Below are 23,146 nucleotides of genomic sequence, written 5' to 3'. Positions count from 1 at the left end.
CACACACACACACACACACACACACACACACACACATTCAAATTATAGAAGACTGTCTGGGACTTGCAAGTTAGAGGACTCCAGACTTCCAAGAGAAATAACCTGCTTTCAATCAATGGAGTGCAGTTTATGTTACTGCCACTTGGTGTCACTGTCGAATACTGGTTCTACATAGCCCAGTAGAGAGGCTCTAAAGAAAAGGATTCTTTTTGTTGGGGGGAAGGGAGGGTGCTGAATGTGGGGTGGGGGGCGGGGCTGAACTCTGGGCCTGAGTGCTGTACCTCAGCTTTTCAGCTCAAGGCTAGCACTCTACCGTTTAAGGCGCAGCGCTACTTCTGGCTTTTTCTACTTATGTGGTGCTGAGAAATTGAACACAGGGCCTCATGCAGGCAAGGCAAACACTACACCACTGAACCATCTTCCTAGCCCCCAGAAAGGGATTCTTGTACCTGTTCAAAGAGAGAAAGGGAAACAGGAAGACACAGCGAGCTGCTCAGTTCTTGTGGCCCACACCTGCAATCCTAGCTACTCAGGAGGTGAGATCAGAAGATCGCAGTTCAAAGCCACCCTGAGCAGGAAAATCTATGAGACTCTATTTCCAATTAACCACTAAAAAGCTGGAAGTAGAGCATGGTCCAAGTAGTAGAGCAACAGCCTTGAGCAAACAACAACAACTCAGACACAGTGCTCAGACCCTGAGTTCAAGCCCTAGGAAGACAGTGCATGTGTTTGTGCACGCGCACGCACACGCACACGCACACATACACACACACAAATGATAGAACTAGCCACTATTAGATGATAGATAGATTTGCCTCATCTGCCATCTTCTTACCCACAAATGGAGAATTAAGCATTAAGCCCACAAATAAACACTCAACTCCAAAGAGTTCTTTGGGCCCAAAGTTAAAAGGCTGGCATAGCATTTTCAAGGTCAACTGGTGAGTTCACAACAGAATTGGATTTCTTGACTTCTCAATATTGCTTTTACTTTGCCCAGTAACTGCTTTGCTTGAAAACTAGCAAGTAGCATAAAAGCAGCCCAGGACTATTTTTTTTTTTTTTTTGTCAGTTGTGGGGCCTGAACTCTGGGCCTGGGCACTGTCCCTCAGCTCTTCAGCTCAAGGCTACCACTCTACCACTTGAGCCACAGCGCCACTTGCGGCTTTTTCTGCATAGGTGGTGCCGAGGAATTGAACCCACAGCCTCATGCATGCAAAGCAAGCACTCTACCACTGGGCCACCTTCCCAGCTCCTAATTTCATTTTTAATTGACAAAGCCCACCACTTTCTAAAGGGCAAGTGTCCCAAAGGCATGCAGGTGAATAGTTACTGAGTATCAGCCTATGAGAAGCCAAGTGTGCTGCTGTTCTCAAACATTCATGATCTATCTCACGTACTCTTTCTGTCATATATTATCTTTTCTACTTGCAGATAGGTAGCTGGAGCCTTAGTGCACTTAAGTAATTTGCATTGGTTAGCTATTTAAACCTTCTGTACCCATGTCTCTCTGGCTTTAATAGTAGGGGCTAAGGCTTGATCTGGCTTGGGAGAAGTCTGGCAGTAGATGAGAACAGGGCGGGAGAGGGGACAAGCCAAGCAAGAAGAAGGCACATGGGAGCTGCATATGGAGTAGCACCTGGTGCTCAGAGCTTGGGTTAGTAGAGCAGCAAGCATTTCCAAGTTCAGGGCCGAGATGGCATGAGTCAAGAGAGCCTACCCTGAGAGTGAGGGCCTCTTCACTGCCATGCCCTGAGCACCTCTCCCGCCTCTCCAGGGTCCTCCGCATGCGCAAGGGTCCGTGAGAAGGCAGGAGACCTTGGGATGAGGTCCTTCCTGGCCTGACTCTGCTGCCCTCTCCTTCTGCCTGCAGGACTCATATGTCCATCGTGTCTTCTTGCATGAGGGCTGGCCGCTGTGTCTGCGGGACGAGGTGGTGGTCCACCTCGCTCCCCTCAATCCCCTCCTGCTACGTCAGGGTGACTTCTACTTCCAAGTGGAGTCCTGGGAGGAGCAGTCTGCCCGCATGATGATTAAGTACCTCTCACTGGACCTCCGCACTGTGGACAAGAGGCCCATTACGGAATCTTCCTACCCTTTCCTTTTCACCCAGCAATGGCTGGAGACCATCAACAGCAGCTTCCAGGGAAGTCCTTTGCATAACTGCCTGGTGGCTTCAGGAAACGGGATTGTCCCCGTCCCTTGGAGTAAGATCACCAGCCCGATATTTGTGGATGACAGATGCCAAACAGTGAAGGTCCCCTCCCCCGCTGAGGACACTCTTCAATTGGAGGCATCTCATTCAAGCAACCCCCCAGAGCTGCACTCCACTAGCTCTCCAGGCAGCCAGCTGTTTCTGGCCCAGAGTTTGAGCAAGGGTAAGGACAAGACATCTGTGACCAAGTATCCAGGCCTCATCAAGGTTGAGCAAGCTAGGCCCGGAGAAGTGGCCTTCAGGATGGATGGCGTAGTCAGCCAGAGTTTGGAGGGAGACTACGTGGCTCTCGTGAGCTTCTCCCAAGAGAGTAGAGGGAATTCTTCCGGCAGGCAAGTGGTGACATCCAGCAGGTGGACTTTGGGGACCCAGGAGGAACTATCTGGATTTACAGAGATCCCTATGTCTCCAGGGAGTCTGTCTCTCCAAGGGTCCAGTGTAGGACCTTCCTGGGACCACCAGGCTCATACTAAGCCAGCAAGCTCTGAGGAGGGGCCCTGCGCTTTAGGCTCCAAGAGAAAGGTCAGTCACCAAGCGCCTGTCCACTGTTCAGAGCCACAGGCCCCAGAGCCCTGCCTTGAGGTCCTTGAGATGCTGCCGGTCTGCACCTCTGACCTTGGGACAAGTGTCCCCGAAGAACCAAGTGTATCTAAGACACGAGGACTTCTAGAAAGCCCAGAGTCCATGACCAGGCCTGGGCCAAGACAAGCATCCTCTCCCCGCCTGTCCCCAGCCTCCTCCGCCTGTGAAACAAAGATGGAGAAGACCATGCAGGAAGATGGGGGTGCTCCCAAGCCATCGACTCAAGCTGTGAAGAACACCTCTTCGTCCTCTGAGTCCCCTCTTTCAGGGCTCAAATTCTCTTTCTTGAAAGGGCAGAAGCTACCTCTGGTGCCTGAGGGGAAGTCTATAATCCAGCATGATCTATCTCAGAAAATCCCATGCCCTCTCTACTCTGCCATGCCCTCAGGAAAAGGTAAAGTGTTCATGTGCCCAGCCAGCCAAGGAGATGGCTTACAGGTGGTTTTCAAGGTGAGGGACCAGGACCCAGCAGGCTGGCTTGGTTTCAGGGTATTTTTTGTGCTTGGTGGAGCCTGTGAATGGCTTCCAGTCAGAGGTCTGGGATTGGGAAAAGGAATTGTGGGCGTTTACATGCCAGTATCACCACACACAGGCTGTGTGGCTTCACCTAGGCTCTTCACTGCTCGGAGCGCAGGTCTCTTGGCCTGTGCAGTGGGGATCTCACCTACATATAGAGTTGCTTTGATGGTTCACAGATACCAGACGTAAAGAGTCCAATGCAGCACCAGACCCAGGATAGATCAGATAACACACTGTATGATCAGTTGGGAGGCAAAATGTTTCCCTCAGGAAATCCATCTTTTGACCAACATCCTTCTCTGTTACTGCTTTTCCTCAGATGGGACAACTCCCACCAGAACGTCTGGCCCTGCTGCTGAATCAGACCCCCCGTCTGCGGGGCCAGTTGGCTTTCCAGAAGCTTCCTCAGCCCTCCTAGAAAGAAGCCCCAGCTCAGAGGAGGAGCCCCAACAGCCTGCACCCAGGATTGGGGCTCTGTGTGTGGAGCTTCTCCACTCCAGGATAGCCTGTCTGCCAGGTTCTGGGCTCTGGGGAAAGGAGAGGGGAGAGAGGAGAGAGAAGGGAAGAGAGAGGAAGAAGGAGGAAGGGAAAGGAGGGGAGGGGAGGGAGCTGACATCCCAGGCTATCTCAGAAGCTGGAGGATGGAGAGGTGCAGGGGAAGTCCAGGCGGCCTTCATCCTAGGCCAAACCTACCTGACTCAGGTTCTTCTTCCCAATGAAGAATTTGGATTAGATGAAAACAATTTCTAGGCATCCTTCCATCTACCCATCTTTACTTTGTTTTGTAATCCATCTATCCACCTAACCACCCATCCCCCCACTTATCCATCCATCCATCCATCCATCTATCCATCTCTTATCATCTATCTGCTCACCTACCTATCCATCCATCTACTCACCTTTACCCTGTCAATAATCCATCAATCTGTCATCTATTGATTTATCTATCTACTCACGTACCCGCCCATCCACACATTGTTTCTGCCTCTAATCCAATCATCCATCCATCTACCCACCGACCTTTCCTCTGTCTAGTAATCCTTCAATCCAGCTAACCATCTATCTACCTAACCATCCATCCACTCCCCCTACCTGCCCATCCACACTCTTTCCTCTATTATCCATCCATCCACCCATCTTTCCTCTGTCTAGTAATCTATCAACCCATTTAACCATCCAGCCAGCCACCTACCCATTCATCAACTCACCTCCCCATCCACCCACTTTTCTCTATTATCCACCCATCTTTCTACTCATCTTTCTCTGTCTAGTAATCCAATAATCCAACTAACCATCCACCCATCCATCTACCCTCCTAACCTATCCATCCACCCAGTCACCTACCCATCAATTTACCCATCTTTCATTTGACTAGCAATAAATGTATCCATCCATCCACCTACCCATCCATCCACCCACCTTTCCTCTGTCTAGTAATTCATCCATCCATTTACCCACCCACCCATCTTTCCTCTGTTTAGTAATCCATCAATCCAACTAACCATCTATCCATCTATCTACCCATCCATCCATCATTTATCCAGTGACCTACCCATCCATCCACCCATCTTTCCTCTGTCTATAATCCATCCATCCATCCATCCATCCATCCACCCACCTATCCATCCATCTAGTCATCCATTCATTCATCCATTCATCCATCCATTTGTCCAAATATCCATCTCTCCATCCATATTTCCCTCTGTCTGCTCATCCATCAGTTCACTTAACCATCCATCTATCTATTCATCTGTCCATCCACCCATTCAAATTTCTGCCACAGTGTGTGTGTCTAGATCCCTAGTGCAGAGCTTGAGCCATCAATTCTTGGGGAAATGATTTACTGGAGGAAGGCTCCTGAAACAAGAGGAGGGAGCTAAGCAGGATAAGGCAGGGGAAGGAATGTTCAAGGCTATGGTCTGTCCTTTGGAGAAACTCTGAAGTGTGGAGGGATGACTGTTGTTAATTGATTCTGGGTGTGTCAATCATTAACTATGGGATGATTTTGAGATGGGGGGGTGCTGGGTGAGTCAGTGAGCTACTCCAGTCAAGAGACTACAGCCTGTCTGTGCCCCACGATTGAGTCTATAAGAAGGAACAGGGAGCTGGAGGCCAGGGGGCTGCACTTGTGGTTCAGCAGGCCCTGGGTTGAGTGAGATTCATTAGTCCCTGCCACATAACTGTCCTCTGAGCTGTCTCACTTAATCCAGTTTATTTGTCTCATCTACCCCAAGCAACAGGCTCAGAGGTTTCTGGGCTGGCCTAAGGACACAGAGCCAGTGGGCACAGACTCAAGATGTGAACCCATCTGGGATCCTAGACACACAAAGCCCTGGGCAAGTGGGTTACCTCTGGGCTGGAGAATGCAGAGCCGTGGCTTGTAAAGGAAGGGCACTGCAGACAGAGGGACCAGGAGGGACAAAGGCCTGGAGCCACCAGGAGAGGTTCCTGTGGTGGCTGCCATCATAGCCCCCACTGTATCCTTCCCCTGCAGGTGGTCGGGACAGGGCTGGGCGGCCGCTGCTGCTGCTGTCGACCACAGAGGGGGACTGGGAGGCGCCATGGTGCCAGGCCTCAGCGCTCACCCAGCTGCTGGCCTTCCTGTGCAGTGTCCCCAGGTAAGGGGCTGACTGCTCCATCTCATGTAGACCTGGCGCTGGGTGGAGAGCCACGGATCCTGTGTCCACAGAGCTGGTCCTGGGCCAGATGCTGGGGCTGGGGGGTGGGGTAGGACAGGCTCCATCCTCCCCTCTCCCCCCCATCCCCCCCCTGCTCCGCTCCCATCTTTGGACTCTGGCTTCACTGGCTGGAGAAGAGCTGTATTACCCTGAGGCCCCCAGAGGAGGTGTTGCTTGGAGCTGTGGCTGTAGCCCCCCCCCCCACCTCCACCAAGTTGGTTTGTAACCTCAAGGCAGTGCAAACCCCCTCCTCTGAGGCTCACCTGAAATCAGGAGTTGACCAGCAGGCTCTGGGGACAAAGTGGGGTCCTAGGAGGTACAGCTGAGGGGAGTGTGCGTTATGAACTCTCCTCCCTGTCTGCAACTGGGCCTCTGTGCCTCCATTTCCCCTTCTGGGGCAGGCAGTCGCAAGCACAAACATCTGCACATCTCTTGCTCTTCACTCTCACAGGGCTCTTTACATTCACGAGCTCATGAGTTCTGGCACAGCCCCACCGGGCTGGGGTGGTTATTGTTCGGTTGACTTGAGCAGTAAGGTGCCCAGGTCAGTGGATACTACCAGCAGTCTGTAGCTCCCTACCCATGGCGCCCACTCCTGGCTTTGTCTATGAGGTGATCACTGTAAGGTTTAAGGCAGCTGGAGTTATTTTCTAAGTCTCCCTGGTCATCAAACCCAAATAAGTGGGGGCCAGGATGGGGTAGGAAGGTGAGGGTGGGAAAATCCTAAACTAACCACTGGAAAGTGGCTCATTGTCAGCTCAGTTTGCTGGGGCAGATCCATTAGGAGTATGCTGGCTGCAAGCAACAGAAATCGCAATTCAAAATGTTTTAGCAGATGTTGCTGTGTTTTCCTACAGCTCCTGTAAGAACTTTGTACAGGAGACCCTGTCTGTCTCAGGAACTTCCCCTCTCATCGCATTGGGTCGAGCTATATCAGCTGGCACCCTCACCTAACCAATCATTGGCCAGGGAAACTGTGGTGCTAGTGTGTCTTCCACCAATCAGAAGCCATCCCTGAGGGGCGTGGTTCTTTGGAGGGAATTGGATTCTTGAACAAAATAAAGCTCTGCCCATTCAAATGGGTAGGTGAATGTGGGTAAATCACTGATATCAGGGCCATGTAAGTTGGTGCAGGACCACTGAAGAGGAGGCAGCAGATTTCCCAGAGGAGAATCCTGGAGGGTTTCCCAGAGGTGGTATTGAACTTGGTCTTGAAGGGTGACGCACTCAGCAACGAATCAAGGCTTCTTGCAGCCGGTTTCCCTCACATTCCCCTAGATCCCTTCACCTGGGGAGCCCCCGGCTGCAGCCAAGTCAGCAGATTCTGTTTTTCACCCTCAGGCCAGAAGAGAAAGCCAAGGGGCTGGCGGTAGTGATTGATGCCAGGAAAGAGCCACCACAGCCTGGCCTGGTCAGTGCCCTGCAGGCCACCCAGGTGAGTGTGAGCTAGGATACTTGTCCAGCATTCTTCCCTCGTAAGTCAGCCTGGGACTCTAGTATGTGCAGGATCCATTGGGCTTAGTGTTGGAAGCAGGACTCCCCAGGCAGGGACTTTGAGTGGCCACTAAGAAAACCCAGCACTGACAAAGGGAATACATTGGTTCAGGCGTTAACCAGCTTCAGGTATGGCTTGGTCAAAGGGCATAAACTTTCTCTATTTCTGGCTCTGTCTTCCTTAGGGGTGGGGTACTGATGGCCCCATTCCCTACTTGGTGGCAACCAGCAGCTTTAAATCCACAGAGTCTCATTTCAATCCACCAGGAAAGAGAGATAGTTTCTGTGTCTCATTAGTGCTGATTGGTTCCACCCAGCAGCCAATCTGAATGGGCAGGAGAATGTACCATCCTGATTGGCTACAAAGCAGCCTCCTGAACTGAGAATGGAGGAGATTCAAACGAGCTATTATGGACAGCCAGATAGATGGAGGAGGTTTCGTGTGAACTCAACTCATGATTTTGACTTATAGATGGGGAAAGTAAGGCCCAGGTTGGGGGCATCTAGGAAGCTTTCTAGCACCCCTGGCCCTGTTGCTCTCTGGTGGGAGACTCTCACCAGGCAGGTCTATTTGCCTGCTCAGAGGGGGGTGAGGGGGAGCGCAGAAGGGAGTGAGGACTGAGCAGCCCTGAATCTGAGCCCTCTCATCAACAGGCTGTGGTCCCAGCCCTCAGAGCGCTGTTCTTCCTGGGAGAGAAGGAGGCAGCTCTCCTGTTGCAAGCCCTACCTGCAGTCCAGGTTAGAGGGATGGTGCAGGGGGTCACAGGCAGTGGAGGAGGGGAGTTGCTGGGATGATGGGATGAAGAATCCCAGAATTCATGCACTGGAATTGATCTCAAGATAACCTAGTATAGGAACAGAAATTCATATCCCGGCATGCTACCTGCTCCTGCTGCTACTCCATGAGAGCCATGGCCAGGTCAGGCACTGGCCCCTTCTCCCCGGCAATCCCAGCAACACCTGGCACACACCTCCATGTGACTGAGAGGTTGGGCTGGCTATGCAAACTTCCACCTCTCCCTGCTTTTCAGCTGGGGAAACTGAGGCACAGTGCCATCTTGCAAGCCAGACACAGAGCAGGCTTAGAGCCTCCTGCACACTGCCTGCCATTTCCCTTCCTAATGACTACAGGCCTGGTGGGTTCAGAGTTTGCTAGGAAGAGCCTGCAGTTCCCTCTTAGTATGTGTCCCACAAGAGATTCATAGGTCTCCTTCCTGGTTCATAAAGAGGCACAGTGTGAGCATCTCTCAAAGCCTGGTGGTACATGCCTGAGCTGCCAAGTGAGACCTCGGGGCTGAGGGTCAGCCCAGCCTGTGGGATCTGAGCAGAAGGCATCTCATCAAAGTGCAGGTTCTCACTGAGGAGCTCTGGCAGGGACCAAGATTCTGCGTTTCTAATGTGCGCCGAGGGGGACCGTGGCTGCCACCTATGCGCTATGTTGGTGGACTCTGCACCTACCCCTGCCTGATTCAAACTGCCCCCAGCCCCCTCTCCACATCTTAGGGGCAGGATTTGGTGACCTTTCTCATCAGCCCCCAGGAGGAGACAGCACATCTCGGCTGGGTCCCCAGATTAAAGTTCAAGAACTCTGGAAATGTGGCCTTTTTAATCAATTCATGTGAGTGCCCAAAAAGGAACGATGTTAAGAAATCACCAGTGCTGCAATGGATTAGTGATGTCTGCCTTGAGCACAGGCTAGCAAAGTGGTGGTAGCAGTGCTTGTGTACATGTTATTTCCTGGCCAAGGCCTGGTTCTGATGTTTGACTTGTCAGTTTCTAGACAAGACGGGGGTCCCCAGGAGCCACTCTGAACCTTCACTGTGGGAAAGGGACTGGTGCCAGGACAGGGACCTCAGTGGGACCTCCTCAGACATCTGTCTCTGCATGGAGGCCTCTGGCTCTCCTGACTAACTGCTCTGTCTGCAGGTGGAGGTGCTGACCTCATTGAAGGCCCTCAGCCACCATGTGGACTCCAGCCAGCTACCCGACACCCTGGGAGGCTCCTTTCCCTACCGCCACAGAGAGTGGGTGCAATTCTTCCAGGTGTCTACCCTCGCGTCCTTTAGCCCCTGACCCTCACCCTGTTAACTACCTTGTCTCACTAATCCATCAACGCTATGAGTTTCACAAATAGTCATTCAACAAACATTTGCAATGGTGGCATTGGGTAGATGAGTTAAAACTCAGATTCTTTTTCTTTTCTTTTTTTCTTTTTGTCTGTCATGAGGCTTAAACTCTGGGCCCAGGCTATGTCCTTGAGCTTTTTTTGCTCAAGACTAGTGCTCTACCACTTTGAGCCCTAGCTCCATTTCAGGTTTTCTGGTGGTTAATTGAAGATAACTGTCTCACAGACTTTCCTGCCTGGGCTGGCTTTGAACCATGATCCTCAGATCTCAGCCTCCTGAGTAGCTAGGATTTCAGGCATGAGCCACTGGCGCCCAGCAAAGTTCTGATTCTGAGCTGGGCTCTAACCCCAACTGTGCTATAAGACCTGGGGTAAGGGACTTACCTCCTCTAGCCTTGATTTCCTCATCAGAAAAGAGGAGGACCACATAATAATAATAATAATACTGATGACAATGACAATGCGTGTGAGAATGGACAATGAGGTCAAATTGCTTAGAAGAGTAGCTGGCCCGTGCTCAGATGTATACTTGCATCAACTGGGAATAAGTTCACTGGTGTTTGCTGTGTACATACACACAACCTGGGCAGGCAGGGTCTTTGCGGAGAGCAGGGCCCTCACTCGTCTCCACAGCCCCTCGAGGGCCATGCATGCTGGTGTAACTGCCAGGCCACTGGAGATGGCAGAGTTCACCATGGCCCACAGATCTGCAGAGCTGCAGCTCCAAGCTCCCTGAAGCCGGAGCCGGGGGTGTCCGCCCCAGCTTTCCGCCTGCACTGGCCACCGTGGGGCTCCAGGGACCTGCTTCTGCTGGGAGCTTTTCTCCATTTCTCCCATCAATTGTGAAAGGCTAAAATCTTCCCAGACACGATTGAATGTCCTCCCCTCTCCCCCTCCCCCAGTTAAAACCTGACCTCCAGGTTCACAGACGGTGCCTAACTTGCTTTCTGCTCAGGCGATCTTTTAAAAGTCGTGTCTGGTTTCAAACGGGCAGTGCAGCTGCTGTCTGTATCCACGGCTCCTACAGCCACTGATGGAAAATATTTGCAAAACTTGCGTCTTTCCTCAACACAGCCTTTTTCTTCTCGTCTTGTTCCCTAACACGCTGCGATAGGACAGCTGTTCACGTGGCGTTATGCTGCACCCGGTGTTGTCAGTGGTCTGGAGATGAGGTAGGAGTGCAGGACGCTGGCTGCAAACACGACTCCCCAGTTATGTTAAGGTTGGGGCCGCCTTGGGTCTTAGTATCCAAGGGGGTCCCTGGAACCAGAGCTCCATGAGTACCCAGGGGCCAGAGGTCAATTTTGAGATGGCCGCTTTCCTGCCTGCTCCCAGGCTCCCCTTCCCTTCCCTGGTCAATCCAGTGGCTTTTCAGTTACATTTTTTTACCCCATCTCTCTCTCTCTCTCTCTTGTCGGTTGTGGAGCTTGAACTCTGGGCCTGGGCACTGTCCCTCAGCTCTTCAGCTCAAGGCTAGCACTCTACCACTTGAGCCACAGCGCCACTTCCAGTTTTCGGAATGGTCTATTGGAGATAAGAGGCTCACAGACTTTCCTGCCCAGGCTGGCTTTGAACCATAATCCTGAGATCTTAGCCTCCTGAGTAGCCCATCTCTCCTTTACCAGAATGAAATAATCTCCTCCTCCTTCTCCTCCTCTTCCTCCTCTTCCTCTTCTCTCCTCTTCTTCTTCCTCCTCTTTCTTCTTTCTCTTTATCTTCTTCATCTTCTTTTCTTCCTCCTCCTCTTCTTCTTTTCTTCTTTTCCTCTTCTTTCTTCCTTTTCTTTTTTCTCTTCCTCTTTGTCTTCTTCATCTTTTCCTTCTCCTTCGCTTCCTTCTCCTCCTCCTCTTCTCTCCTCTTTCTCCTTCTTCCTCTTTCTCTTTCTCTTCTTCCTTTTTTTTCTTCCTCTTCTTTTTTTGTGTTGGTCATGGGTCTTGAACGCATGGCCTGGGCTCAAGGCCAGCACTCTACCATTTTGAATCACAACCACTTCTGGTTTTCTGGTAGTTAATTGGAGATAAGAGTTTTATAGACTTTCCTGCCTGGGCTGGCTTCAAACTGCTATCCTCAGATCTCAGCTTCCTAAGTAGCTAGGATTACAGGCATGAGCTACCAGTGCCTGGCTCTGAAATCTTACTGGACCCAGAACATGAAACTGACGGGGGCTGTGACTCACCTCTGTACTGGGTTCCCTGGGGCCTTGCACAAATTCACCCATCAAATCCTCCCATACCCTCTAAGGCTGAAACCACTGTGGTCTTCATTTCCCAGAAGGGGAAGCCAAAGCCCAGAGAGGTTAAGTAACTCACCCAAGGTCTCACAGCCAGCAGGTGGCGAAGTTTGGCTAAAAGAGGGACCAAGCCATGTGTGCCCCCCAACCCCGTCCTCTTCCCTCTCCTCCTTCTCCTCTGCCCAGCTACCCCTGAGGGTGGGGCTGCTAAGTCTTGTCTTCTTCCACTGGCTCCCACTCCCTGAGTGTGGTTGCCACCCGCCCCTGCATGGCAGCATCCACCGTGGCCTGCTCATTAGACATGCCGGCTTTCAGAGCAGGGCCCTGGTGGCTCATGCCTGTGATCCTAGCTACTAAGGAGGCTGAGAGCTGAGAATCATGATTTAAAGCCAGCCTGGTCAGGAAAGTCTAGGAGACTCTCATCTCCAATTAATGACCAAAAAGCCAGAAGTGGAGCTGTGACTCAAGGGGAAGAGTGCTAGCCTTGGCAAAGAAGCTCAGTGCCAGTGCCCAGGCCCTGCGTGGAAACCCCCGGATTGGTACACATGTACGCATGTGCATGAGCGTGTGCATGTGCGTGCACGCGTGCACACACACACACACACACACACACACACACACACACGGTTGGTATCACCAGCTCTCCACAGGGCTCCGATGCCCCTGGTGTTTGTGACCACTGCCCGCTGCCTCCTGTGTCCTCCCTGGGTGGGGGCGGCCTTCCCGGCTGGGTCTGACAGCCGCTCTGGCCTCTGCAGACTCTGGACCCGTTCCTGGCTGACCTTCGCCAGGCCTCCTCCTTGCTGCAGGCCTCCATCGATGAGTTCAAGAAGGGCGAGCCCCCAGGGGGGGCCCAGGTGAGCCTGGAGTGGGCAGGGTGGGGGAGGGAGTCGTGGTGCACCCCAGGTTCCACAAACCATGGGTTCTGTGAACAGGACAGCCATTCACTGGGTTGGCACCTGCTCTTTGTCTGCAAGGGGTCCCAGTCTGGGGCAAGCCAAACTGCCTTAGTCTGGAGGAGATCATAGTACCGGGGCAGAGGCTGGCTGGGGCTTCGTGGCAGAGCGCTTGTCCCCAGGCCTCGGCTTTGATCTCCAGCACTAGGCAATGAAATGGAAAGGTAGAGCCAAGCATGGTGGCATAGGCCTATAATCCCAGTACTCAATAGGTGGAGTTAGGAAGACGCAGAGATCAAATCTAGATTGGATCACATAGTGAATTAGAAGCCAGCCTGGGCTACAGAAAGACTCTTTCTCAAAACGAAGGAAGGGAGGAAAGAGAAGAAAGAGAAAAAGGAAGGAAAGGAAAAGAAAGGAAGAATGGAAAGGAAAAGTTAAAAATTACTTGTAATCCTAGCTACTCAGGGGGCTGAGATCTGAGGATCGTGGTTCAAAGCCAGCCCAGGCAGGGAAGTCCATGAGACTCTTATCTCCAATTAACCACTCAGAAAACCAGAAGTCATGCTATGGCTCAAGTGGTAGAGTGCTTGCCTTGAGCTGAAGAGCTGAGGGACAGCACCCAGGCCCAGAGATCAATCCCCATGACAAAAAACAACAACAACCTCCCCCCAAAAAAAACTCAAAACCAAAAAACAATTGTTCCAGATAGTAGGGAAGTAAGGATGAGGATAACAACAAAGGAGAGAAGACCTCGGAAAAGACGACAATGATATTTATGTTGATGCCTGAAGTTTAAGACGTTTGCCTTTGAGGGGGACTGAGCTCTAGGCAGAAGCCAAACCTGTGCAAAGGCTCTGGGTCAGGTTACGCTTGCAGTGTGCAGGAAGAGCAGGGAGGCCCATGGGGAGGCAGAGTTGGGTGGGGATGGTAAGATTCGCCCTTTACCATCCTTCCACGGCCTGGTGGAGTGAAGACAGACTGTGGAGGGATCCAGAGCACAGCAGGGAACAGGCTGGGAAGTCTGTCCAGAGAGATGGAGTCCATCCATGAGGTTGCCATGGTGACCGAGGGGCGTGGCTGGACGAGATTCATTAGAGATCCAGGGACAGATTGGTGGGGGACCTGGGGAAGTCTGGTTTGGTCTGGGTGTGGGGAGCCCTGGGCGGTGGTAAGGGAGAGCAGGGATTGGACCTCAGAGGGCCTCTCTATGCTGGCAGGAGGCCGCCAGGTGTCTGAGCAAGTCCAAGGAGCTGATGGAGGCCGTGCTGAGGGACCCGGGCCTGCTCAGCCTCCAGCAGGAGGGTGGAACCACCCTGGCCAGGCTGCAGCGCGAGGCCAGCAGGCTGGCCTCCAATCCCGACGTCAGGTACGGATGCTCAGGCCTTCCCTGCCCAGCCCTACCCTGTTCCCCCAGCCTGGGAGCTCAGAGAGGGGGCCACACACAGCATGGCCCCCCAGAAGCCTGGGACCCTGTGTGTTACAGGCCCCCCCACCCTCTGCCACCTCCTGCTCTGGGCTTGGCAAGTCCTTGTCTCTTCTCTGCCACCTCGCCTTCATTCCTGCCATCTTCAACCTGGAGTGGCATCGGGGGGTCTGTCCCCTCCCTGTCCACGCACCCCTGCACCCATCTCTGGCCCAGGCGCTGGGCAGAGCCCTGCAGGCCCCATTTCATTTATCCCTGTGATAGAGCCACGAGGGCCTCATCATTCTTGCTTGGCAGATGATAACAAAGGCTCAGCCCCCTCAAGTCTCAGCTAGCCATGGCCCCCTAGAGTGGCTGGAAGCAGGGTGGTGGTGGGGAACATCTGAGTACCCTAAGGGGGTGGGAAGAGTCCATGAGTTGGAGGGGAGGCGCCATATCTGAAAGGCAAGAATCCCAAGTATCCCACACTCTGAGACATTGTCAGCCCAAATTCCACACCGTGAAACTTGGCTTCGTGCACAACCCCGATTCAAACCACTGCATCAAATTTCCCAGAGGCTGGGAAAGGTGTGAATTTGTTTAGACTCCAAGAAAGCTCATTGCTGTTTGACAAAAATTCCAAAATCTGAGGAGGAGAAGAAAAAAACCCAAACGACTCCAAAATACTTCCTAAGAGACTCTCAACCTGTAATTGAATCCCTCAGCAAATGGAAATATTCTCTCCAATCCAACACAGCTACTTATACATTTGCGAGCCAATGTACGTGGCTGCGAAGTTTGCATAAGCTTTTAGGAGCAATTTGTTTATTGAGCCAACACCTACACAGCACTTAAGAGTGTGTACAGCCTTGTACTAAGGAGGTACGAGTAGCCTGACTTGTGGAGGAGATCCAGTATTATCTCTATGTCACAGCAGAGGGGTCAAGCTCAGAGAGGTCAGGGAACTAGCCCCACGCTACACAGCTGGGATGTGCAGGAGGTTGGGACTTGGGCCCAAGCAGCCTGGCCCCAGAATGTTGACTATGTCCTTGAGCTACATCCCCAGACTCAGGGCCAGGCTCACGCAGAAGGGAGCACTGGCCGCACTGGGACCTGGTACCTGGCGAGAGGTCACCTTCCTGCTTGGTGCAATGCTTTGTGGGGAGGTTTTTCTCGGGGTGCCCCTGCCTCCTGTGTGGATGAGCTCCCTCCTGTCCACCTTAGCTCCTGCCAGACGTTGTGCAGTGTGCCCACCAGGGGGCGCTGTGGGCCTGTTCAAGGGAAAGCTCTGGAATCCTAGCAGGAAGTCGCTGCTGGCCAGGACAGCTCCTCCCTCCTCCTCCAGCCCCTTCCTGCACCCCGGGGTGGGTGGGCGTTCACCCCTTTCCTGGGGGGGGCAGCTACTATGAGCAGGCTAGGCAGATGGGGGGCCCATCCATCTCTCCCTTTCCTCCCGAAGATGGGGTCACAGGGCAGGGCAGGGCAGGCAGGGCAGGTGGTGAATTCTTCCACCCCACGTCCATTGTCTTAGGCTTCCCTTTCCTTTAGGTCCTGTGGCTCTGGCCATTTTTTAATTCTATGAAAGAGCTCTGGCCAGGCCTTGCTGCCTGTCCTGGGCCTGGGCCCATCCCCTGCTCCCCCTCCTCCCCCCCCTCCCCGCCCTGCCCTGGGTCTAGCAGAGGCTGATGACCCTGTGACAGCCACAGGCCTCTGACCAGTTGATGGACGCTCTCATCCTGCCTCCTGGGGACCACATGAGGCACTCTGGAAAGCTCTGGAATCCCAGCCTCATCTGCAGTCTGCCTAGATAGTGGGGGAGCGGGGCCCTGGATATGAATTTCTCAACGTTCCCCGGGTTAAATCACTAATACCTCACCGTGTTCTTTTATTCCCATTTGTCAACTGGGAAACAAACCTCAAAAGGTAGAGGCGTCAGGCAAAGTCCTACCCTGGAAGGTGGGCTTTGGAAGGTCCAGAGAGGTCTAGAGACCTACCCAAGGTCACACAGTGAGTCAGCAGCCAGAGATCCCAGCAGGGCCACGGAGACTGGGAGTGGTGCTGTGTTGGGCAGCCATAGAAGGCAGGGAGGGAAGGGGAGGACCTCAGGAGCCTCAGCTGACCCTCTCTGCCCCCGACCCCCACCCAGGTGCCATTTGGCTGAAGCTGCCACCCTGTACAGCCTTGTGGATGAGCAGCTCCATGTCCTGGTCACTGCGTCCAACCATCACCTGGGGAGGCTGGAGCTCCACGTCCGCCTGGGCCGCCTGGAAGCCGCCATGCACCAGGTGAGGGGCGGCCGGCCTGGGGGGGGGGGGGGGGCAGAGCCGGCGCAGACAGGTTCCTTTGTCTGGAGTAGGGACTGGCAGACTGGCAGATGGACAGGGCATGCAGTAAGTGCTTCACGGGAAAAGACACCCCCAAAGCTGCTCCAGCTGGGTGCCACACCCCAGGCTAGAGCTTCATCTCTCACCAATGATAGGAGGAAGCTGTTAGGTTTCCCCATGTCTAGACCAGAGCATCGTGGCTGGGAGGAGGGGGACCGTGACTGCCTGTGGTTACACTTCCAGCGTCTCATGGGGATCCCGTCCCAGCACTGCCCCACCAGTACCCAGAACCAACGCCCCTGCCCCTGCCCAGGCCATGGCTCAGGGTGCAGAGCTCAGCCCTGCCTCTGGCCCCTGCCATTTATTGGACCATTCACGCCTCTGAACCCTCGTTCTTGGCTGGAGATAATTAGTGCCATGTCATTTGGGCAAAGTCAATGAATAGGAGTTTTTCCTTTTTTTCTTTCTTCTGGCAGTAGGGCTTGAACGTAGGGCCTGGGTACTGTCCCTGTGTTGTTGGTTATTTTTAAAATTTGTTTTTTTGTGGTGCTCTACCACTTGAGTCATTGCTTCACTTCTAGCTTCTTGCTGGTTAATTGGAGAGTAGAGTATTATGGGCTTCTCTTGCCCAGGTTGACTTCAAACTGAGATCCTTAGATCTCAGCCTCCTGTGTAGCGAGCTGACAGGTGTGAGTCCTACTGATGCCTGGCAATAGTAGCTATTTTTTTTTTTCTTTTAAAAGACTTCCTAGCCAGAGGCCTGTGGCTCACACCTGTAATCCTAGCTACTCAGGAGACTAAGATCTGAGGTCAGAGTTGAAAGCCAGCCCAGGAAATTAAGTCATGACACTCTTATCTCCAATTAACTACCAGAAAAATGGAAGCGCAGCTATGGTAGAGTGTTAGTTGTGAGTGAAAAAGCTCAAAGACAGCACTCAGGCTCTGAGTTCAAGCTCTATGACTGACAAACAACAACGACAGAAAACCCCAAACACCAAAATCTCTTAAAGACATCCTAAAGTTAGGAGTGGTGGGTCCTACCTGTAATCCTAGTATTGGGGAGACTGAGGCAGAAGGATTGAGAGGTCAAAGCCAGTCTGGGCTGCATCGCAAGACCCTGTTTAGAAACCAACCTCAACGAAAGAAGAGCCCCCAAGAAGGGACCGTGTATTCACAGAGAGCGTTTTGTCCCCTCTGTTTGAGTCTATCTGCTGCTGGCCAGGTTCACACGCGTGTTCCTGGTCGGCATTTCCCTCCTGTGCAGTTGGCAGCTGCCCCTGAGTTCACCTTTGTGTGACCAGGGAGCAGGGAATGGCCATCACAGGCTTCGGTCGCCCTGGCCACGGCTGTGCACACAGAAGCCGCCCATGTGCAGGGCCCTGCCCAGGACGGCCTCTCCCAGGAGCTAAAGTGTGCTGAACACGAGCCCCAAGCCTGCGCCCAGCACTGCAGGGCTTCAGTCCAGGTCTCTGTGTGACTTGGGACAAGAGGACAGTGGCCTTCCTGGAAGTGGGGGGTGGGCCAAGGGTGTCTCCCTAGGGATTGCTCACATGCAAACCTCCTGTCCCGCCCAGGTCAGCACCTGGATGGAGCGGGAGGGAAGCCAGTGCCTGCGGGCACTCGTCCCCGCCGACAGCCGTGCGGAGAGCGTGGAGAAGGCCCATGCGGAGTTCGAGGACTTCTTCCTGCAGGCAGCGGTGTGTGCCAGAGCAGCGAGGGGCTGGCTGGAGCCAGGAGAGGGCGCTGGGGGCCTGGCCAGGAGAGGTAGAGCTGGGAATATACAGGAGAATCTTCAGAGGCCACAAGGAGACCGTCTGGAGTCCTAAAGGGTTCAACTTAGACGTTTCCTCTTCCGGGAAGCCCTCCCAGACCAGCAAGCCCCAAAGATACCTCAGAATCCATTGCAGCAAGAGTTTTCAAAGGAGGTTCCATGGCTTTGCCTTCCACCTGCGTGGTCAGAGGGGACCCTGTGCTCACGGTGGGCTCAGGGAGCTTTGTCCTGTTTCAGTCCCCCAGGGAGGACAGGAATGGGGACAAACAGGGACACCAATGAGAGGTAGGACACAGAAAAGCCTCTGCCCCCCCCCCCAGCTTTCGGGTCCAAGAAGTTTCTAGAAGGATCTGAACTGTCAAAGCCAACCTGGAAACTGTCAAGAGCCTTGAGCCTGGGCCATGTGCTGCAAGGGTGGGCATTGTGAAGCCCTCACTTAACAGATGAGGAAACTGAGGCACACAGAGCCTCTCAGACGGGCGGGCCTTTGGGAGATCCAGACAGGCAGGCCCCTGGTGGCACCTTCTCTCTCCTCTCAGGCCCAGTACCGACGGGGGCTGGAGCTGTCCAAGCAGGCGGCCCAGCTGGGAGCTCCTGGCCGAGGGCCGGGCGAGGCCGGTGGCAGCGGTGGCAGCGGCGGCCCGGGGCTCCCCGAGCTGGTGGCCTTTGCTGCCACACAGCGAGCCTTCCAGGCCAAGCTGACCCATTTCTACATGGCGGCCGAGCGACAGCGCACAGACCTGGAGACGTTGCTCTACCTGCATCGCTTCTGCAAGAAGGTGAGCTTTGGGGGGAGGGACGGGAGTGGGGGGGAATCACTGGCACAGACACCCCCCCTCTGCGGGGATGGAGGGAGGGCTACACGGTGTGGGGCAAGTTGCATGACCCATGACCCAGACAGATCCTGGAAAGGGAGTGAGCCATTGTGTGGACAGGTGTGTCTTGGTCCTGTGCCAGTGGCCACCGGCTGGGAGGGAGAGGGGGGTGAGGATGAGGATGTCCAGGGTCCCACGTGCAGAGACCACATGAGCAGAGGCCGCGTGGGCAGGCACACATTCCACATGGGAGAGCCACCAGCCAGATTCCCAGTTTCCATTTGAGAACATCCAGGCGCAAAGCGGGAACGGATGTGTTCAAGGTCACCCAGGGAGTGGGAGAGGGGAAGGAGGTGTCAGCCATCAGGCCAGATTTGGCCTCAAGACGCCCTTCCCAAACTCAGCGGACAAAACTCTTGGTTTATTTTTTTTTTTTCCTGGAGGGCAAACCAAGGCCTGCAGGTGGTCAGGGAGCAGTCTAGGAGAGCTGACCCCATCCACACCGGAGAGAAAGCTACAGGACTGGCCGCTGCCCAGTGCCCTGGGGTTTCCTCCCCCCCAATCTGCCACAAAGGACAGAGTGTGGGAAGAGCGTGACCTTTGCCCACAGCTGTGAGGCTGCCCCACGCAGAGGGAGACCACGCAGGGTGCTGCAGGACGCAGGGCCAGGACCCCAGCAGTTCACGCATGTCTGGGGACCCAGAAAGACAGAGCCCTCTCTGTCTCCTTGGGGCAACTGAGGGCAGACAGGGCGGGGGGAGAGGATGTGACACGCCCCCTCCTCCCCCCCCTCCCCCCCCCGTCCCCTCTCAGCTGTCCCAGGGGCTGGAGAGGTGGAAGAGGCAGGATGTGTTCCACATATGTTGATAGGAACTCTGTGACCCCCAACAGTAGTCTCTACCTCTCTAAGCCTCAGCAAACTGGTAATAATAACAATAATAATGATATTTGTGGGGTTGGAGGCATGGCTCAGCTGGTAGAGCGCCAACCAACAAGTGAAAACATCAGATACTGAATTTGAGTCCCAGTCTCGGTGGGGAAACATAAATAAATAAAACAAGCCGGGAGCCAGTGACTCCTACCTGTAACCTTAGCTACTCAGGAGGCTGAAATCTGAGGACTGCACTAAAAAGCCAGCCCTAACAGGAAAGTCCATGAGAGTCTCCTACTCAGAAAAGGCTGGAAGTGGAGCTGTGGCTCAAGTGGTAGAGCACTAGCCTTGAGTCAAAAGAAGCTCAGGGATAGTGCTCGGGCCTTGAGTTCAAGCCCCAGGAATGACAAAACAAAACAATAAAACAACAACCACCAAAACAAACAAAAAACAAACTCATGTTTCTGGCCCTGCTCTAGTCGTTTTGTATCTTGTTTGATGATCACACCTGTTTGGCACTGGACTCATACATGAGAAACCAGACAAGTTGGATGACTTGCCCAGAGCCACTCAGCTGCCAGCGCCACAGAGCTGAGATTCGAAGCCGGGCCCTCTGGTTGGAGTACCTGTCTTGCTAGGTAGTGAGAGAATTCGATTCAGTGCAGGTCACTCCCAGAGCAGGCCTGCCACAATTCAGAATTATTATAAATAATATCTTCATTGTCATTAGCAGAAGGAGGAAGGGGAATTCCTTCAGGGGCTTCTGGAAGCTTCTCTCCCAGGCTCACTGATTTCTGCTCATTTCTGCTCCAGTGGCCTTCCTACATCAGCCAAACTCACTCCGGCGCTGAGGCCGTTGCAGGTGTTATTCCTGAGGCTCCAGAAGCTGTTCCTTACACAGCTGGCTTCTTTTCTTTCTTCCTCTCTCAGCACACGTCCTCCTCCTCACTGGAGCCCATTCTGGTTGCATCTATGTCTGTCTAGCCTAGCCAGGAAGGGAGAGCCCAGGACAGACAGGACATTCCAGTGCAGGGTTTGATCCCCGCTCTGTACAGCAGCCTGGGCTCTGTGGTCATATTAATAACAGGACTGCGCTGCTAACGGGGATTTATGGAGCCTCTAGCTGCGTGTGCTATGGAGAATATGAACCCATTTGTCTAAAGACAAGTTTCCTTAATCCACGGGAAGACCATCTCTGGAGAAAATGCTTCTGCAGTCCTGCAGCCCAGCGGCTGGCTGTCAGGTCGGGAATTAATGGAGAGAAAGATCCTGCTTTGCTGAGCTGCAGGGGGCCCCGTGTGCCTTGGCAGCATGCATATATTTTGGGAAGCAGGGATTAGGGAAGGCAGACTCACACGATGAGCTGAACTCCAGCCGAAGTGAGGGGCTTGCTCTGACGGATGGCTCTCCTGTTCCTGACCAGCCAGTGTCTTTTTCTGGCAAGAAACAGGAGTTTTGTTTTGGGGAGGGTGGGTGTGGCAAGACAGATCTGAGTTGGAACCCTAGCTCTTTCCTGATTCGCTGTGTGACCCTGGGCCTAACTGCGTCACTGCTCCAAGTCCCACTTCCTCCACCCCCTCCCTGGGAACCGGGTTCCTGGCTGTATAGGTGACCCACCAAGACTGTCACAGTCACATTCCTCCCTCTGCTGACCTGTCCCCTCCTGGAAGCCACATGCTTAGCTCTTACAAGGGCTTATTATTATTATCATTATTATTATTATTATTTTGGTCAGTCACGGGGCTTGAACGCTGGGCCTAGGTACTGTCCCTTAGCTCTCTTACTCAAGGCTAGCACTCTATCACTTGGAACCACAGCTCCACTTCCGGTTTTCTGGTGGTTAATCGGAGCTAAGGGTCTCACGGACTTTCCTTCTATGGCTGGCTTTGAGCTGCAAACCTCAGATCTCAGCATCCTGAGTAGCTAAGATTACAGGCGTAAGCCACCAGCGCCTGACAGGCTTTTTTGTTTGTTTGTTTGTTTTTAATGATTATCTATTGTACACCCATTTTACAAACAAGGCAAGCTGAGCCCCAGAAAGGAATAGGCCTGCCAGCCCATAGGTCTATTAGAAGATGCCGAGAGGCTGTCTCTAGCTGACAGTGGGGTGTCCTGGCAGGGAGAGAAATCATCTTTATTGTAACCTACCAAGATAGGGGTGCCTAATGTTCACTGGGTATCTGCTACTACAACTTAGCCTTTCTTGTAGATGGAACCCCCCCCTCTGTCCTCACTCCCCACCTCTTCTCTTTTTACCCCCAGATGACCTGGTTCCATTTGGACTGTCAGGATCTGATGGCTCAGCTCAGGCTGGGCAAGGCCCAACGGGCCAGCCCCGGGGACCAGCGCCGCCTCCAACGCTACCTGTGGCGTCTGGAGTCTGAGTTTCCTGCCCAAAAGCTTATGGCCATGAAGCTGCAGGTGGCCTCCCTGAGCCGGGCTAGCCTGGGCCGGGACCTATGGGAAGAGGCGCGGGTCAGACATGAGGAGATCCAGACCCTACTGAAGAAGGCCTTGGCACACTGTCCATGCCCTGCGGCTCCCACGGCCCAGTTAGGTGGGCCAGCTACCAAGGGCCAGGGTCCGAGTGGGGAACTCCCTTCCCAGGGGACATGGGACCTGCCCCGCCAGGACTCTCTGGGTGTGAATCATTTGCCAAAACCCTGCTGGCTTCCTCTGGTTCCCAGAGGGGGGCTGCAGCGGAATTTCCAGGCAGACCCTCCACGCCAGGAAGCTGGCCAGGCTGAGGCTGGTGAAGAGCAAGGCCCCTGTGAGCTGGCCAAGACTGTTCCAGAACATCTTCCTATCTTGCAGCCATCCCCCAGGCTGAACCAGCTCCCCCACCCCACCAGGGGCAGCTTCTCCTCAGAGGGGACAGACTCACAGACATCGCTGGAGAGCTCACCCCGGACAAGTCCGCCTGCTTCCCTGTAGCCGGGGCCCGCTTCCAGGGTGACTGTGACAGGCCAGGCTAGAGGCCGCTGGGGCCCTGCTATTACTACGGAGACTTGGCCATCCATCCTTTGGGAAGCGAAAAGTCATGAGTCCAAGCTAGGCACTGGTGGCTCACGCCTGCAATCCTAGCTACTCAGGAGGCTGAGACCTAAGACTCACAGTTCGAAAACAGCCCAGGTAGATAAATCCAAAAGACTTATCTCCAATCAACCAGCAAAAACACTGAGGTAAGGCTCCTCAGCCTTGAATAAAAAAGCCAACCCAGA

The 23,146-nt window shown here is 53.7% G+C and overlaps 1 protein-coding gene across 1 annotated transcript in view; it reads left to right on the top strand.

The window, feature by feature from the left end:
• Positions 1-22,859, top strand: part of Kiaa1755 (KIAA1755 ortholog) — a 27,357-nt gene extending 4,498 nt beyond the window's left edge. The window contains exons 4-15 of the mRNA XM_013010703.1: positions 1,874-3,191; positions 3,636-3,833; positions 5,811-5,934; positions 7,336-7,429; positions 8,143-8,226; positions 9,415-9,531; positions 12,602-12,700; positions 13,960-14,108; positions 16,291-16,429; positions 18,043-18,165; positions 18,779-19,018; positions 22,188-22,859. Of these exons, the coding sequence (XP_012866157.1) occupies positions 1,874-3,191; positions 3,636-3,833; positions 5,811-5,934; positions 7,336-7,429; positions 8,143-8,226; positions 9,415-9,531; positions 12,602-12,700; positions 13,960-14,108; positions 16,291-16,429; positions 18,043-18,165; positions 18,779-19,018; positions 22,188-22,859 (3,357 nt within the window). The remainder of the gene's footprint in view (positions 1-1,873; positions 3,192-3,635; positions 3,834-5,810; positions 5,935-7,335; positions 7,430-8,142; positions 8,227-9,414; positions 9,532-12,601; positions 12,701-13,959; positions 14,109-16,290; positions 16,430-18,042; positions 18,166-18,778; positions 19,019-22,187) is intronic.
• Positions 22,860-23,146: the final 287 nt, after the last annotated feature.

The sequence above is a fragment of the Dipodomys ordii genome, unplaced genomic scaffold, assembly GCF_000151885.1.
Source record: "Dipodomys ordii isolate 6190 unplaced genomic scaffold, Dord_2.0 Scaffold13, whole genome shotgun sequence".
Lineage (NCBI taxonomy): Eukaryota > Metazoa > Chordata > Mammalia > Rodentia > Heteromyidae > Dipodomys > Dipodomys ordii.
This window is presented reverse-complemented; position numbering and strand designations above follow the sequence as displayed.